The sequence below is a fragment of the Suricata suricatta genome, chromosome 9, assembly GCF_006229205.1.
Source record: "Suricata suricatta isolate VVHF042 chromosome 9, meerkat_22Aug2017_6uvM2_HiC, whole genome shotgun sequence".
NCBI classification, from domain to species: domain Eukaryota; kingdom Metazoa; phylum Chordata; class Mammalia; order Carnivora; family Herpestidae; genus Suricata; species Suricata suricatta.
The window spans coordinates 104,354,103-104,370,954 of record NC_043708.1 but is presented as its reverse complement, the minus strand read 5'-3'; the positions used below and the strand labels follow the sequence as shown (position 1 = coordinate 104,370,954).

The following is a 16,852-nucleotide window of genomic DNA, read 5'->3' as shown; positions in this document are numbered from 1 at the left end:
CCCCCCCCCCCCCCCCCCCCCCCCCCCCCCCCCCCCCCCCCCCCCCCCCGTGAAGAACTTCTAGCCTGACCAGAGGTCTCCTTTGGTCCCATCTGTCCTGAATGGCACCCCCAGCAGGCCATGATGACATGCATCTGTCTGTCTGAGGGGTGTTTTTTGCAAAGTGCCGACAGGGTCCACATGCCATCAGTTCCCAATGTGCTGATATAATTCCCATCTAGGCCCTTATTTTGGAAAATCTTACGAGCAGAGCGAGCCGTGGAACAATTACTGGAAAAAACCAAGGCACACCACACGTTTCTTTTCCCCAAAGCACTTTGTCTAAATTCAGGCCGACTGATGACGCAGCCCACAGGCGGGCCGGGGCTCCCAGCGGTCTCCGGCGAGCACAGGCGATCTTGCCGAGGCCAGAGGTGCGGGTGCCCGCTGGGAGGGAGAGGCCTGGGCCCTGGGCCGCCCCTGCCTTTGGTCATCTCACAGGACGGATGAAACCTTACTCTCTTTGGCCCACGAGGCAGCACCAAGAGGCAGGAGGAGGGAGGGCAAGAGTGTTCTGGGAAGGGGCCGCGCCCGCCCGCCAGGCTGCTCCACACGGCTGCCAGGTGGCAGTGACACAGAAGGCCACACAGGACAGGAGGTGCTGGCCGTAGGCCCCGCATGGTGACATGGTGCCGTGCCAGGTGGACGGCTGCTCACCTGGGGCCACCACCCCCCTTGCCGAGCCGACGCCTCACCTGAGTAGAGGTGGAGAGATGGGCCTGGGGGTGTGGGGGCGCCTCTCTGACCTGTGGTGCCTGAGGGCGGTCTTCTGTGGCGGAGGGAGCAAAAGGACCCCCCCCCCCCCCGGCCCTCTTCCACTAGGGGCCATCTAAGTATCTCCCTCTCCCACTAAAAAAAAAAATAGATTCATTTTATAACCCCTCGTTCTTGTTCCAGGCATGGTTTCAGCCAGGGCTAAAAGGTGGGCTAGTCTCAGGCCGTCATGACTGGGCTGTAAGTGCTGCTGCGAGGCCTGACCACTTTGGTTGCTCAGTCGGTCACTCATCCTGGGTCTCACAGACGCCCCACAGCAAAGGTGCCGTGTTCCCTGGCACTGTGGGGCAGACAGGCAGCAGCAGCTAAAATACGGTAAGTAGAAGAGGATTTTATGGACCGACATCCTCTAATGAGGATCTGACTTTCCATAAGTCATGCTCATCTGGATTTCATTATAAACGGTGGCCCGGAGCCAATATCGAAATGGGTTTGGCCTGCGTGCAGAATGACTACAAAACAAAATGGATTCCAAACATCTGGAAAAATGAGAAGGGGGAGTCACTTGCACGGCGCTGGCCCCAGCTGACGTGCGGGCACCTCTGCGTCTGCTGGGGAAGCCGGGGGCTGGGCAGGCGCGGCACACGCCCTGGCCCTCACGCCCTCCTGTCTAGGTGTGGAAAGAAAAGGCAGAGGATTCTCTAAACCCCAACCAGAATGATCTAACAGACAAGATTCAACAGAGCAGATCAGGTGCCTTGTTTAAAGCAGTATCTGAAATTCTGGGGGGAAAAATCATTTCTTTTCTGAACGAGTAAACTTTGTTCCTTTCTGACTCCCCACATCTTCTCCTACCTACTTCTCAATTTTAATAGCCTAGATTCTCAGGGTTCCTCAAGTCAAAGACGGAGCCCCAGAGGAGGGACGGACAACGGGGTGACAACTCCCTGGAAGGGGTGGTCCTAACACCCTCTGCCCAAAGTGAAGTGAGGAAGAAGCCATGAAGCACGGCTCTGGGCTCCCCCTTCCCACCAACGGTGTGACTTCAGGTGAGTCACTTGCCCCGCCTGGGCCTTTACTCCCTCATCCGTGTTCCGGGGGTGACGGCAGTGTCCCCGCCCAGGGTTGTGGGGAGAAGGAAACGAACACGTGCATTCACAGCGCTGGGCAAACAAGGCCCAGCTCATCTGGTGCCCCTCGGGCCCTCCGGGCCTGCGCCTCTGACCCTTGGTCTCTGCTTTCTGGGGCGAGGGATGGCCTAACCCGTGTCTGAGGAGCTGCTGCTCTGCCGTCGGAGTCGCCGGCAGCCGGGCCCCAGCGAGGCGTGCCCCGCCCTGACCTGTACTCGGCTCCCCAGCCTTTGACGAAGCTCATGCGGATGGTGCACATGCGTGTCAGCTGGTAGACGGCCTCGAAGCCCTGGTTGACGGACTGAGCCAGGAGGGCGGCAAACTCCTGGTTGTTGAAGATCTTCAGGTTGCATCCTGCCAAGAGAGCAAGACAGTGTTCATGGGGACGGAGTGCCTATGTGTTCCGCGCCCCCACGCCTGGGAAAAGCCACCCCCCGGGTCCTCCCGAACAGCGCAGCTCACACAGTCATCCCATGGGCCAGCCACGCACTCCACCCTGTGCTCGGGACAGGCCCGCTCAATCCCTGCCCTCATCGTCGTCCCCACCTCAGCAGGGAGGTGCAGCTGACACGCAGGGGTGGGTGACACACTGGCCTGCAGGCCCAGAGCCTTGGGACGCTGAGCAAAACTGTGAGACAGGCTACCAGAAACAACAGAGATGGTCTAGAGAGGTGGGCCTTGCCCTGGACACAAGGAACCCAAGCCAGAAGGCCCCTGGCTGCGTGGGGCGCGGCTGAGCAGCCCGGGACTGGGAGGCCCTGATCGGAGACAGAGCGAGGGACAGTAGTGTAGGCTGGCTGAACGGGTGCTCACAGAGGGTCCCGGGTCCCCCCAGTCTTCCCTGGTGAGTCTCCCTGCGGCCGGGAAGGAAGGAGATCTGGGCCACATCTTGGCCTTTGGGCGCCTGGCTGGGTCAGAGTGACATTCGCAGCAAAGTAAAGAAGTGGGTCTAACCCACCAGGCCGTAAAACCAGAGACGGACACATATGAAGTTTATAACAAATCTCCTGAGGTCCTACCATCTGAGTGCCAGGGATGTGTCAATCAGAAAAATAAAGACAACAGCAACATGCTGGAAAATCCCCGAAAGGTGACCTAAGGTGATATTTATTAACAGGCCAACACTGGGCTGGTCACTTTCTTGTTCTAAGTTTGTGTCTCCGAGAGGCTGGCCCTCACCCAAAAGATGGGAGGAGGGTTGGGGGAAGGAATGGCCACAAAGCCAAGAACATGAGGGACCTTCCTGTCTCACATTTGCTCCAAGGGGACGGGTGGGGCCACACGGTAGAAAACGGGTTCTGGCTCCCAGCTGAGCCAAGCAGCAGAGGAGCACCTCACTCGGGAGCACACCGTCCTAGGCTCCTCCTGGCTCAGCCACTAACTAGCTGTGCCTCCAGGCGGGCGGCATGACCTCTCTGAACTTGCCGCCTCCCCTGAGGAGCCAGAATGACTGGAAAGATGAATGTATTCTGTAAACACAACCACATAACGCTCTGGAAATGCAGAGTGCTGTTATTTCAGACCTTCTGCAGTCTTTTTTTTAGGTTTGTTTTGACAAAGAGAGCAAAGTGGGGGAGGGGCAAAGAGAGAGGGAGACAGAGGATGTGAAGCAGGCTTTGCACTGTCCGCACAGAGCCTATGTGGGACTCGAACACATGAAGCCGTGAGATCATGACCTGAGCCGAAATCGAGTCAGACGCTTCACCGACTGAGCCACGCAGGCACCCCAGACCTCCTGCATTCTGAAGAAGCTGACCCTGCCCCAACTCCATCACTCCTCGCACACAGGAACACACACGTGCCACATGCATGGCCAGCCAGTGACCGCCCGCCTTCTGCCAGCAGCAAGCCCGAGGCTGCGTGCCTGTGAGCAGGACACTGTGGCCCGGACTCTCGGCCTTGGTTTCCTAAGTCGAGAGGCCCTGATGGGATCAGCTTTCTGTGGGTGTTGCTGGGCAGCCATGCCCCCGCTCCGCCCCCAGCCATCCTCTGGGGTGCCACCTGACACCCTTTCCTGGAGTCCAGGGGGGAGCCATCAGCCCTGCTCAGAAAGCCCTCAAGAGTTCCCCAGAACAAAAGTACAACTTTGTCATGTCCTTCTGTGGTCTGGTCCGGTCATTCTTTCTAAACGTTTCCTGTCTCTTCTACGGCCTCTCCTCCAGCCAGGGTGCCACCCTACGCGCCTTGCCCTCCACCGCCTCTGGGCTTTTGCCCATATTGTTCCCTCTGCCTGGAACGCCCTCACAGTCCCCACTCCATCACCCTGTGCCTGCCCAGCCTTCAACGCCGAATGCCTCCTCCATGAAACTCTCCCTGACCATCCCGGCCGTTAAATGGGTCCCCCGACCTCCACCCCCACCCTGGATCCAGGAGCACCTTATCTGAGCTGCCTGAATAGTGCTAGCACCCTTGTATGAAACTCATTCATGTCCTTGTCTTACACACTGAGCTAGTCTGTAAGGTCTGTGGAGACAGCAGCAGGGCCTCCTGCACACCCCTGCCCCCCAGGCACCTGGCACTGTGCCCACATGCCGGGCGAGCTTGTGGAAGGAAAGAAGAAAGCATAATGCCCGAGCATCTGTGCACACGAGGCAGCAAGCAGGCACCCAGGGATCAGAGGCAGAGCCGTCAGATGCTGCGTCTGCTCCCTGGAGGGTCAGAGAGGGTGCCGCGCACTAGTGAGCCGCGGAACGTGCCCCAGCGAGGAGGAGAACAGGTAAGAAAGAAGACGCCTCTGCTGGGCACGCACTGGGGCAGGGCTGGGGCGGCCAGAGCTCTTACCTGGCGGGATCTTGCAGACGGTGGCTGGGTGCCAGCCATAGCGCTGGTTACAGTTGGGAGACTGGACAAAGATGGCGCTGTCGCTGAGGCACTCGGCGAAGACCTCCCCGCCGATGTAGTAGAGCCGCACGCCTCGCCCTGCAGAGACGTGGGTCAGGCGCACGCGGGGTTTGGGGAGGGCCCGACCGCAGGGCCAGCTGAGGCCAGCCGAGGAGGCAGAGCTGCGGCCAGTGCTCCGAGGTACTGCTTCCCTGCCAGCCTCCCCCGACAAGACAGGACCGGGAGGCCAGGCTAAACCCACACCCAGGAACCAGGGGTCCCTGAAGCTAGAGGTGCCAGGTGACCAGGGGCAAGGGCATGGGGGACGTCTCAAGGACAGCCTCTGCCACCGACTAGCCATGGGCTTCCATCCTGTTACTCAAGCTCTGAGCCTCGGTTTCTCTGTCTGGAAGATGGGGTAATAATACCACCCACCTCCTTAGTGGTTGTGCCACGCCCACTAAGCTGTTACAGCAGCTACTGCTACGAAAATTCCCTCAGCAAACCTGCAGAGCTTCCCCTCAGGCAGCCGACCTCACAGGCGCCCTGCTGTCGGGATGGCCCAACGCCACCTCCTGTACCTTTCTCAGTGCATTTTTCTAAAACATTCCATAGGTTTATATCATTCACTTTTCCTTCATCTCTTAAATCCCTTCCAGATGGACAGGAATTATTTTTAAATTGCCTCTGCAACTCGAGCGTGCGGTTACGTAAACGCTCTTGACAATGCGCTCTCGTCCAGCCGGGGATGTTCCCTTCTGCCGCTCGGGAAGGCCTCTGCTGCTGCTTCTGGGGAAGAGGCCCAGAGGGCTGGAAACCAGAGCCAGGCTTTTCGGGCACGACGGCAAGTGGGAGAGAAACCAGGGGGCCCCTGGGTGTTCTCCCTGCCCCCTCCTTCCACGACCACCGCAACTCCACTTCTGCTTGATTCGCTGCTGCAAGACTTGGGTGTCGCAGATAATGTGGGGTGCTGGCCGATTCGGGCTCCATGAGGAGGGGCCACAGTGTTAGGTCAGTCAAGGTCACAGGTAGAGATGAGGAGACCCAGACCAAAACAATGAAATATATGGCTTGCTTTGGTAATTTTTGAAATGTTATTTTTAAAAATATAGAAAAGTAGGGGCGCCTGGGTGGCTTAGTCGGCTAAGCATCCAACTTCGGCTCAGGTCATGATCTCGCGGTGCCTGAGTTCAGGCCCCGCATCGGGCTCTGTGCTGACAGCTCAGAGCCTGGAGCCTGCTTTGGATTCTGTGTGTGTCTCTCTCTCTGTCCCTCCCCCCTCCACATATAAAATGTTAAACAAAATTTTTAAATATAGAAAAGTATAAAGAGAATAAGTAAACAACTGGGTTTGCCTCCCAGGATCAGTATCTTTTTTGAAGTAAAACAAACGGGCAGGCAGGCTGGGAAGGAGAGGCACAGAAGCAAGGACTCTTTGTCACTGGCTACGTCACACTCACTGTGTGGCCTCTGCACGGCTCTGCTCTTCCCTGGGCATCAGGTTATTCCCTGGAAAATGAGCACACAGGCCCATACCTATGGCTTCCAAACTCTTCTTAACTATAAAATCCTCTCTTCAAATGAAATCTTGTCAAAGCCCAAGGTATAACACAGGCAAGATCAAGGGTGCTCTGGTTCACGTAGGACCAGACCCCCTGCCGCCCTGCCCAGCTCCTGAGTTTGCCCCAGAGCCGGACCTCCAAGCCTGGGGGCTCTGGATGGAGAATATCTTACTACACCATCTCCATGACTCAGGGTCACAAAGTTACAAACATCCTTAGCGTAATAATTTTATGAGCAAGCCACGGGACACAGAGGACGGGCTTCCTCTCCTCTATGAGCCATTTTTTATCACGTTCTCGCTGTTCGAAGGCAGAATATTAGTGCCAGTGTTGTTCCAGCAGCCTAGAATAATCCTATGGGAAACAAACAAAAGATCACTCCGTCTAAACTGACGCCACCTACCTATCCACCTACCACTAGAGATTTATATGAAGAGAATTGCCAACAGTGCCCTTCTCAGATTCCCCATTCTTTTTTTCTTAGTTTTTTTTTTTTTTAACATTTATTTATTTTTGCAAGACAGAGAGATCATAAGCAGGGGAGGAGCAGAGAGGGAGGGACACACAGAATTAGAAGGAGGCTCCAGGCTCTGAGCTGCCAGCACCGAGTCTCACACGGGGCTCAGACCCACAAACTGTGAGATCATGACCTGAGCTGAAGTTGATGCTTAACCGACTGAGCCACCCAGGCGCCCCTCAGATTTCCCATTTCTGCCCTGTCCCTTAAGTGAAAGCTTTCCTCTGTGGCTTTCACATTGTCAGACATACTCTGTGTCTCTGAATGGGAATGACCAAGTACTGTGAGCTCTTCCTGTCAGGCCTCTGAACAAGGCACTACAGAGTTTGGGGGGGGGGGGGAGGGCAACCCCCCAGGCTCCCAGCCAGAGGTGCGGCACAGTGCGGGTGGGTTGGTTCCGCACTGTGGTTGCTGGGGCCACGGCAGGGGTGAACGGGGACAGGTGGCATCCTTACCAATGTGCCTCCGCGTGAGCTCCACGGCCGCGTTCCTGTTGACGTTGGAGAGCAGCCCCAGGCAGAAGCGCTCCGAGTTGGAGGGGTCGGTGAAGCCGTCCACGGTCATGGAGGGCTGGGAGGCGTGGAAGGTCTCCCCGACGCGCTGGTTCAGCTCGTAGTAGGAGATGGAGCACCAGAAGGCTGGCTCGCAGTAGGTGACGGGCTGCAGGTCTGGGGAGACAGGCCAGGCTACTGGGTCAGGAGCCCCCGGGTCACACACTCCTCAACGAGGACCCTTAGATGTTGCATAAGACTTTCTCTACCTCTCATCGGGTGTCACAATCCTCTGCCCTCACGTCTGGTATGATCTTAAATTTGCAGAACCCCATGGGATAAAATACTCCAGTGTTTGGAAGAACATTCCACTTTCATGGAGTTTTAGCTCACAAAGGTCCCGTGCTGCCTGGCTGGCCTTGGTTTGAAACAGTGCCCAAGGAGGTGCTGGACCAAACCCCAAGAGGGGCAGGTGTCAACCCGCACCTGGGCAAACCCACTGGGCAGGCCCTGCATGCCACACCACCTCCCCAGCCAGCTGCCAGCCTTGCTTGGAGTAAGCCATGGCGATCTCTGCCTCCAAACGGGCTCTCGGCTCTGTCCGGTCTTGGGCACTCGTAGCCCGTAGAGCCGGCCGTCAGTATCCAAGCCCACTAAATGACAAAGCTAGACCAGTGGGGGGTTCCACGGGTGCTGGGCCTGTGACCACACAGGCACCAGGTGCTGTCCACAGGGTGAACCGAGTCTGCGTCTCATTACAGAAACTATGTTCCGAACGTATCCAGATGCTGTCTGTAGGGGCTAAGACCCAGACTCGCCTAAAAGAAATTCTCAATCTGTCCTAGTTGTCAGGCTGTGGTCTCAACCAAGGGCTCCTCAGAGCAAAACTGCCATGTTGGGAGGAGTTGGTTCTCTTGCTCACAAGAGTTGGGAACCCCTGAAATAGAGGTTTCCCCTCACACGATCCCCCTGTGGCTCCCTCCTGTCATCTGTGGCTACTCCGATCCACACCTGCCCAGGCACCCGTCCACCTCCTGCATCCCTCAGCGGGTCGGTGCTTAGCCCGTCCCTCCTCCTTGGCGGCAGCGCGACGGCGTCCTGACGGGATCCCAGCACTCCGTGCAGCCTCTTCCAGCCGCCTCCCTGCCCTGCGCTGCCCCCCCGTGGGCAGCGCATCACACCAGAGTGTCCTCCTGCCTACCTGAACCCGCCCCCTTGCTGGAGGACCAGTGAGTCTCCTGCCCCTTCTCGCTCCTCCAGCTCAGACCTCCAGCCAGATCACCCCCGCTGGCTCTTCTATTTGGAGCCACGCGCTTTCTCAGGGTGCGTCTGTGGGAGCTGGTGTGAGGGGCAGACAGGAAGGGCTCACCGTGCGGGGTCTCAGCGCTGGCCAAGGACCCCGGCCCACTGCATGCCGAGAACCCACTGGGACCTGTGCTCACCAGACCTTTGGAAGCGTGGGAAGAACAAGAGACAAAACTCGGAAGCTGTGCTGGGAGGGGCCTGGAAGCCCCCCTGCAGGGCAAAGGGCCCAGAGTTACTTGTGGGGTCTATGCTGTGACCCCTTCTAAGGGTAAAGAGAATGCTGACCACACCTGGGAGGAGGTGCAGATCCATAACATCGCTGCACTCAACGCACACCCAGAAAGTGTCAGCTGGAGAGCTAGGACCCCCAGATCAGGCTCCTTCCCCCAGCATTACTGACATCATAGGCCAAATAATTCTTCAACTGGGATGGGGTGGGGAGGGGTGTTGTAGGTTACCAGATGCTGAGTGGCACCCCTGGTTGGTATCTACCCACTAAATGGCAGTAGCACACACCCATCGCCCCCTCCCCCGCTGTGACAGTAACAGATGGCCCCAGACATTGCCAGCTGTCTTCTAGGGGCAGAGCCCCCAGCTGAAAGCCACTGCCTTCCATGTTTGACCAGGTCATGGAGCTCACGCTTCAGAGCCAGGCCGACCAGAGCGCACTTTCTGCTCTGGCGGGTCCCGGCCGTGTGACTGTGCCACCCAGCCCAGCTCAGTTCCAGCCTCCGCATCTCCCCCTGCAGCCGCCAGGTAGAGAGCCCTCTTCACCCCTGGGTGCTGTCTGTGGACAAATTGGGAGAAATCACACGAGGTGCTGGGCATGCGTCAAGCACTCAGTACATGGTGCTGACGATACCAACTGATCACATACATGAACCTGAGGACCTCCTGCTCCCGTCCCCACCTCCACTGTCGGGGAGGCAACGTGGCCTTGCCCCTCTCCTCTCTTCCCAGGGTGGAGGGAGAGAAGATGGGGGATGGCAGGGCATCTCAGCTACTTTTCTTGGGGAAGAGAGGAGTGACGGGGTCGAGAGCGACCAGGGCCTGTGCCCGAGGCAGGGGTGAGCCACAAGGGCCCCATCCGGCTCTGGCTGCGTTGAATGCTTCAACATTCCAGTGAGATAAGCTATATTCTAAACAATATGGTCACTAATATGTGAAGTATGTTGCCTCGGAAACCTAAAAAAAAAAAAAAAAAGCCTAAGAAATCCAAGTGCAATCCAAGCACTCCAAGGGGTTGGGTCATGTGACAAGACCAAGAGGTACTGAGCAAGGGCCGCTGACCACCAGTGCCCAGGGGCAGGCTCTGCCCACCTTGCTGTGCCCACCTCCCTGGTCCGGAGAGCAACTTCAGCTTTCCAGGAAGATGCCTGATGCAGACCATCTAGATCACTGTGCATCTGGCCTGGGACTGCCCGCTGGTCTGGGTTGGCCCTGGCTTCCCAGCAAAGTATAAACAGAGATCTCATCCCAAATTATAAAGCCTTATCTAACACCCCCTGGCTTAGTCCAGACATAGGAGAGTGAGCTTGGCTCCCAGGAGCACTGGCACAGCTTACCCATCAAAAGAAGAAAAGCCACAGGCCACCCACTGGGTAATATGGTGCCAGGACCACTTTGGAGAAATGTGGGCTTTGAGGCATCTCAGAATCAGAGAGGGGGTTGGGGTCCTCCCCCTAGAGGCCCCCCAAGCAGGTCTGAGCCCTTATCCAAACATCCCTGTTAACTTACAGATACACCCTGGACAGTGTGGTGGAAAATACTGGACTCAGAAGCCTGACACATAATTAAGAAGATGCTAGTTTAGTGGGGGAGCAGTGCGGTCAGGCCGAGGCAGAATCTGTAGGGAGCATTTTACAGGGTGCTGTTCGCGTGAGCTGGGCTGTGTTCAGAGAAGCAGGACTGACTGGAGCAGCACCCCCTGCCAGCCATTCACTGTTCTTTGCAACAACAACAAAAATCTAGCCCTGCTGTTCACCTCTGTCCCTCCTATCACCTCTCAGCTGCTTCCTCAAGGCGCTTCCTGCAAGAGAGGCTACAGACCAAAATGTATGGTCACCACTTCTGGGTTCTGCTTTCAGTGAAAACCTATTTTTAAACTGTACGTGTGCCCTCATCCCCCCCTCCCCCACCAAATGACTCACCCACACCGTAGTTAAGTACAAGAGAAACGAAAAGTCAGGACCCTGGAAGGGAGAACATTATCGACACGATAACCATGAGGTTATAGCTAAGGACCGAGAGCTTGGCTCAGCTTGGCTCTGAGCTTCCTAACAGACAAGGCAAAAAGGGAGCATAATATGCTACACGGCTCTGGTCATGCGCAGACAATGCTTACCAGTTCTGCAAGGGGCCCAACGCTGCTCCTGGCACGAAATCTTAACAACAACAAACAAACCTGTCGGGTGGCCATATCTCCTCCCACATCCATAAAACCAGCTGGCTTTAATTTTAAGAGTTTTCCAACAGATGCAGAAACAATTTTGCATAAGGCTGCTTTTTTTTAATGTTTTTTATTTATTTTTGATACAGAGAGAGACAGAGCATGAGAGGGGGAGGGGCAGAGAGAGAAGGGGACACAGAACTGGAAGCAGGCTCCAGGCTCTGAGCTGTCAGCACAGAGCCCGACACGAGGCTCGAACCCACGCATATGAGATCTGACCTGAGCCGAAGTTGGAGGCTTAACCAACTGAGCCACCCAGGCGCTCCTAAGGCTGCTTCTTGAAAAGGACCCGAAGACATGCCACTCAAAGGTTCCTCTGGGAGGACGAGTCTAAAGGCTGTGGGGCCTTGCCCCCATGACAGTGGTTTCGTTTCTCCCGGCCCGAGACTCGGCACACCTGGCGGGGTAGGCGGCAATGCCCAAGACCTTCCCCCTTCAAACAGCCCTGTTCCCGGCCAGACGGAGTCTGTGCTGATCGCTCTTCCAGCAGCAAAGGCACTGCCTGCTCCTGCCATTCTCAGCCCCCTGCCCCCCCCAGCGTGGGCTTGGCCAGACTTCTCGAGTGGCATGGGGCACTTAATTCATGACTGGCCCCCTGCCAGCCTAACGGCATTGGCTGGCTTTGCTTTTAAGCCCTATTCCAAGCTGGCATGGACTTTCTGTTTTGTTTAAGGAAAAGAAAACAGAATAAAACCCAGAAGGCAACACTTGGATTAAGGGATGCCTATTAAAAACATGTGCAAGAGATCCAAATCCGGTAAAGGAAAAAGGAGGGGGGACAGACGGGGGTGATGGGGGAACTAACTTTCTACTACGAATCAAATCAAACGCAGGGAGCAGGCAAAGGCCAGAGCGCACTGCCTTCGTCTGGGCCTCTGGGACTCCTCACCTGCGGGAGGAGCCTGAGTTCCCGTCCCAGAGATGCCACCCTCTGGTCCCCAGTCTTCGCTGTTCCCTCTGCCTGGGCTGCCAGACCCTCATCAGCCCAGACCCCACCCTTCAGCCCCAGCTCAGGTGGCTGGGAAGATTTCACTCCCCACCCCATCTGTGCACAGTCAGTCCTTGTTAGCTGGGGTCCCAGAGGGTTGGTTCCTGTGGGCCCAGGACAGCTGGGTCCCGAGTGCCAGGGACCCAATTCCAACCTAGCTCATTAAGGAGGAGAATGACAAAACGAGCCGTGCACAGCACAGAAAGCAGCGCGCCCCCTTCAGCCTAGGACGGGGTCACTGCAGCCAAGAGCAGTGGCTAAGTCTAAGGGCCAGCTCTTCCGGCCAGCAGATGACTTCTTGCCATTAAAATGGTGTGATTTTTATATATATTCTTTTTTTTTTTTAGGGGCACCTGGGTGGCTCAGTTGGTTAAGCAACTGACCTTGGCTCAACTCATGATCTATCGGTTTGTGGGTGTCGGGCTCTGTGCTGACAGCTCAGACAGAGCCTGGAGCCTGCTTCAGAGTCTGTCTCCCTCTCTCTCTCTGCCCCTCCCCCACCCATGCTCTGTCTGTCTCAAAAAGGAACATTAAAAAAATTCAAAAATTTTCTTTTTAATGTTTATTCCTTTTCCCCAGGCGCCCCAGGATGCTGCGATTTCTTAGCTGACAGAGGATCAGAGCCTGGTGAGACCATAGAAAAAACGTGCAGCAGCATGAAGACGAGTGGCCCCAGGGCAGGCCTGTCCCCTAGAGCCCATCCCCTTTCAGGGAAGAACCGGGTGTCTCCCCACGGCCCCACCACCCTGTCCCTCACTCCTGGCAGGACAGGAAGACACCTTCCACACCGGGCACTCTGGAAACCGTCACTGCCTCAACTCCAGTCCCTCTGCTGCTGTGACCCCCCCCACCCCGCCTTGGCCTTGCCTAGTACCCCCTCCCCCGAGGCCAAGGTCCCTCCCCCAATGTCTCACTCACTTTAAAGCAACAACAACTTACTCACCCACAGGGTCCAGCTCCTTATCTTTTTCCTCTTTCCGTTTCCCTCCTCCTTCCCCTCCATTTGGCCCAATCCTTGACTTAAATGCTTAGAAATCCCAGGTGACTCATCTATTGTGACGTGTACCGGCAGGAACATCACCTGCTCACATCCCTTCCCTGCGAGCCAGAGCCCCGGGGTCTCCCCAGAGCCTGCCTCTGACGAGAAACTGAGCTGGCCCTCAGTCACCCACTCCTCCGGGCTCCTCCCCGAAGGGCCAGCAGCGGCCTCACTGCGGAGGGGGCCACGGTCTCTGGCCTGGATGTGGAGAGGAAGTGAGGAGGAGCCGGATGTCCTCTGTTTTCTCTTCCCGCATAATTCCTTTGGGGGAAATAATCAGACATCCTGAGATGTCCCCCATCCTCCTCTGCCGTCACCTGGCCTTCCATTTGCCATGCACCCACCTCTGACCAACCTCAGCCCCCACCCCTCCCCTGAACTCGCAGGGTCGCCTCAAGCTTTCTCCTTAAGCCTGCCCACTGGCCTCTGGCTGCTGGGTGGACCCAGCCCTCCAACCTGACCCTCAGCCTCTCCCTTCCCTACCCCCTCCTGGGGAGCCGCCCTTCAACCCCTTTCTGGCCTTCCTTCTTGAGTTGCCTTTCCCCCTCTCCCAGTTCATCAGCTCCCAGGACTTCAGCCGAACCTTCACCTGTGTTTCCAGGGAGCCATCCTACAGAGATGGCTGTAAGAGCAAAGTTCTGAAAACGGTCGGATCTGTGGGCAAAATGTTCAACCCAACAGGCCTCCCTTCTGCAGGACTGCTCAGAGGCCTTACCACGGGAGCGCCCTGGAGGCCCTGGGGGTGGGGGTGGGGCTACAGCACAGGCTTTCCAGACTCGTGTGATGGCAAAACCCTGCCTCTACAGCTCCGCTTTGCCAAGGGCTGCCCCCAGGCGAAAGGCTTCCACGTCTGCACGTCCGGCTGGACCTCTCTCCGACTGCCCAGCAGCCTCCTGGACACAGTTAAGCACAAGCAACTCACAGTCATCTTCCAGCCGGGGCCCGTCGTGTCTCTTCCCAGTTAGAGCTAGCTGCTGAGCCCCTGCTGATTCAGGCCCCGGCCCCCTCTCCATGCCCCTTCCAGCTCCACCACCATTTCTCCCAAGCGTTTCCTCTCAGCCTCCTTCGGTTTAACAGCTTCCCCACATGTTTTGTTTTGTTTTAGTTTTTGGGTTTTGGTTTTGTTTGGTTTTCCTTTGGCCACCAGTCATTCCCCTTGGACTTTAAATTCCATACAGTGACCAGATCGATCATTATGAAGCAGTCATCAGATAACAAACCCCTCCTCCCCCAAATCCTTCATTCTGTAGGCAAGAAGGGAATCAGTAAGTGGCATTCAGGGCTCCTTTCTCAGTGTCCCAGGAGCCCCTCAGCCTCATCTGCCCCCCCTCATCTCAACCAACCACACCACCAGCCATCCTCTGAGCTCTCCTGCCCTTTCATGCCCTTCCCTTTAACTGCAATGCCCTTCTCTCCTTCTCATCCTCACAGGACCCACCTGTCCTTCTGGGTCCCGCTCACACACAGCCACAACTTGCCCACCCAGCACTTCCCTCCTCGGTCTATACAGGTCGTCTCCCCGTGCCTGCCCCCTTGGCACCTGGCACCACGCATCTCGGGCGGACACAGACCCCTCCAGCCACACCGTCAGATCGTGCGTGCCCAGTGTCCTCCCCAGCTCCGGACCCCCAGTGTCTGTACTTGCCAGTAACTCAGCAAAGCTGCCTGCGTGAGTTAATTCCGCAGGGGATGCCGGCAAGCCTGGAGGCTTGTCCCCACTGGAATGCCATCGATGCCTCCTTTGAACCCTCAGGCTGCTTCAGCTGTACCTGCTTCTTGTTTGATAATGACACTGATGCTTGCCTTATTGATCCCCACGAGGCCATAAGCATCTTGATGGCAGGAGCCGTGATTCCTCTTCGAATCCCCCCCACCTGGACTGGTACTCAACTGACTGGCAGGAAACATCTGGGGAATCAGTGAGGAAGGGAGAGACAGACAGACAGGCAGGGCTCCCACGCGGGGCCCTCAACCTGATAACTGCCCACAACTACAAGTTCGTAAGTGCCCTTCTGACACCTCATTCTTCTGAGCAGGATGTGGTAATGGGGGAGCGGGTCCTGCCACATGTGAGCACGTGCTCTGCGTCCCGAAGGTCTGGGTTCAAAGCCTCTCCATCACCAACTGTGGGACTTGGCATGAGTTAGGTAGCCAGTCTGTTTCTTGGCTTCCTAATCAGGAAAGGGGAAAATTCTAACACCGCTACGTTACACACTTGTTATGAAGACTGAGTTCACACGCAGGAAGCACTCTGAGTAAATAGTAAGATCTCAAGAAAGGTCTGCCATCATCATTGCCATCCTCTGTCTCCTTCCGGCAAAGATGCCAGGAGCCTGTAAGATTTTTTGGGTAGGGTTGAAGCCAGCAGTTTTGAATGGGTCAAGTTGGGGGGTGGGGGGTGGGGGGCTGGGCAAGCAGAAAGGAAACACTGGTGTCTCACTGTGAGTCCCAACCCTGACTCGTCAGCTGACTCGTTGTCCCACTCAGGAGTTCCCAGCAGACTAGCACCCACTCTCTGCCCAGCAGGCTTGGGGGCCCTTCCTTCCTTTGGAAGGAATACCCTAAGAATCCCTAACCCTCCAACAAGCGGCCTGAGAAATGGGGCACCTTTGCCTCAGGTCCAAAATCAAAAACCATCCTGGTCCACACAATCTAGAAGGGAATCCACAGCAAGCTACCACTTGGACCCACTTTCATTCTGAACCACGGAGTCAGGCCGTGTGGCTTCAAAGGCAAAGGCCTGCCCCGGAGTCTGTCGGCTGGCAGAGCTTGCTGCCTTGGCCAGAGTCGGGAGAATGGCTCAGAAATTGAGTCTAAACCAGCCAATCTCAGAAGCTGGAAACCCAGAGTCAAGTTCACAACGCTGGCCTTAAATTTTTCAAGCGTCAACACAGCTTCCAGCCTTCAGAGTTTGTTTTTAATAACTCAATTGGTCCTCTCTCATCAGGAATTTGACCTTCCCTCTGCAAAGCCCAACACTCACAGTGATATTATTTTCCAAAGATGTTAAAACAGATTCCCCTGCAGTCGCATCTCACACTGCCCACTTGTCAGCCTGTATGAAAGGGTTTTCAGGCATCTCCCGACGTTCCAAATGATTTTCTTCATCTGATGCAATCAGTCAAGGACTGGAAGCAACTGGAAACAAAAGCCAGGCCGACCCCCTCTGCTTTGCCAAGCCTGGACATTAATGCTTTCTCCTCCTGAGCCACACATCGAACCCCAGCAGTAAAGGCCAAAATAAAATCAAACTCACGTTTTTCTACAACTACCACACGAGCACATTAAAAACTTCCCCTCAAGAAACACGGAATGGCTATTTCATTTGTCCGGAGCCCTTCCGCAGGCCCCACGCTGGAGCTGAAGCGAATCTCAGAACCACCCGCCCAGAAATCCAACAACTGAGGGATGGCTGTGGAAACGCTCCAGAATGTCATGGGACAATGCGAGATGACGGAGGAGGCATCGAAACAGGGAGATGCACTTACCAACCAACTAGGAGAGAATGAAAAAAAAAACAAAACAAAAACAGAGGGACACCGCGATCTCAACTGGCAAGGCACAAACACCTACGCCTGATCCACGAACATCAGAAGAACAGTGACAAAAGAAAATTATCGGGTGGAGAATTATCGGCATTTTCGCTGTTTCCCCCCAATTCCCTTGTACTTTGCTGTTTTAACTTAAAAGTCAACAATTATAAGATGAAATACTCAGATAAGATCCTGCAACAAATCGACAGAAGTCGGGGGAGGGGGGTGCTGGAGGCTGCCCTGCTACCCGTGGCTGTGTGTCAAA

The 16,852-nt window shown here is 56.0% G+C and overlaps 1 protein-coding gene and 1 long non-coding RNA gene across 7 annotated transcripts in view; one reads left to right on the top strand and one right to left on the bottom strand.

The window, feature by feature from the left end:
• Positions 1 to 3,979, top strand: part of LOC115300727 — a 5,438-nt gene extending 1,459 nt beyond the window's left edge. For 2 of the 4 annotated variants that reach the window (XR_003912802.1, XR_003912801.1), the window contains 2 exons: positions 937 to 1,802; positions 2,111 to 2,972. This is a non-coding gene — a long non-coding RNA (uncharacterized LOC115300727). Of the gene's footprint in view, positions 1 to 936; positions 1,803 to 2,004; positions 2,973 to 3,516 lie in introns of those variants that run through there. The other 2 variants (XR_003912804.1, XR_003912803.1) reach the window with 2 other exon arrangements.
• The window catches only part of SMAD3 (SMAD family member 3), a 116,753-nt gene that overhangs the window by 1,256 nt on the left and 98,645 nt on the right, over positions 1 to 16,852 (bottom strand). For 2 of the 3 annotated variants that reach the window (XM_029950224.1, XM_029950222.1), the window contains exons 6-8: positions 7,238 to 7,450; positions 4,665 to 4,802; positions 1,489 to 2,237 (exon numbers count right to left, since the gene is read on the bottom strand). In XM_029950224.1, the coding sequence (XP_029806084.1) occupies positions 1,909 to 2,237; positions 4,665 to 4,802; positions 7,238 to 7,450 (680 nt within the window). In that variant the 3' untranslated portion in view covers positions 1,489 to 1,908. Of the gene's footprint in view, positions 1 to 1,488; positions 2,238 to 4,664; positions 4,803 to 7,237; positions 7,451 to 16,852 lie in introns of those variants that run through there. The other variant, XM_029950223.1, reaches the window with a different exon arrangement.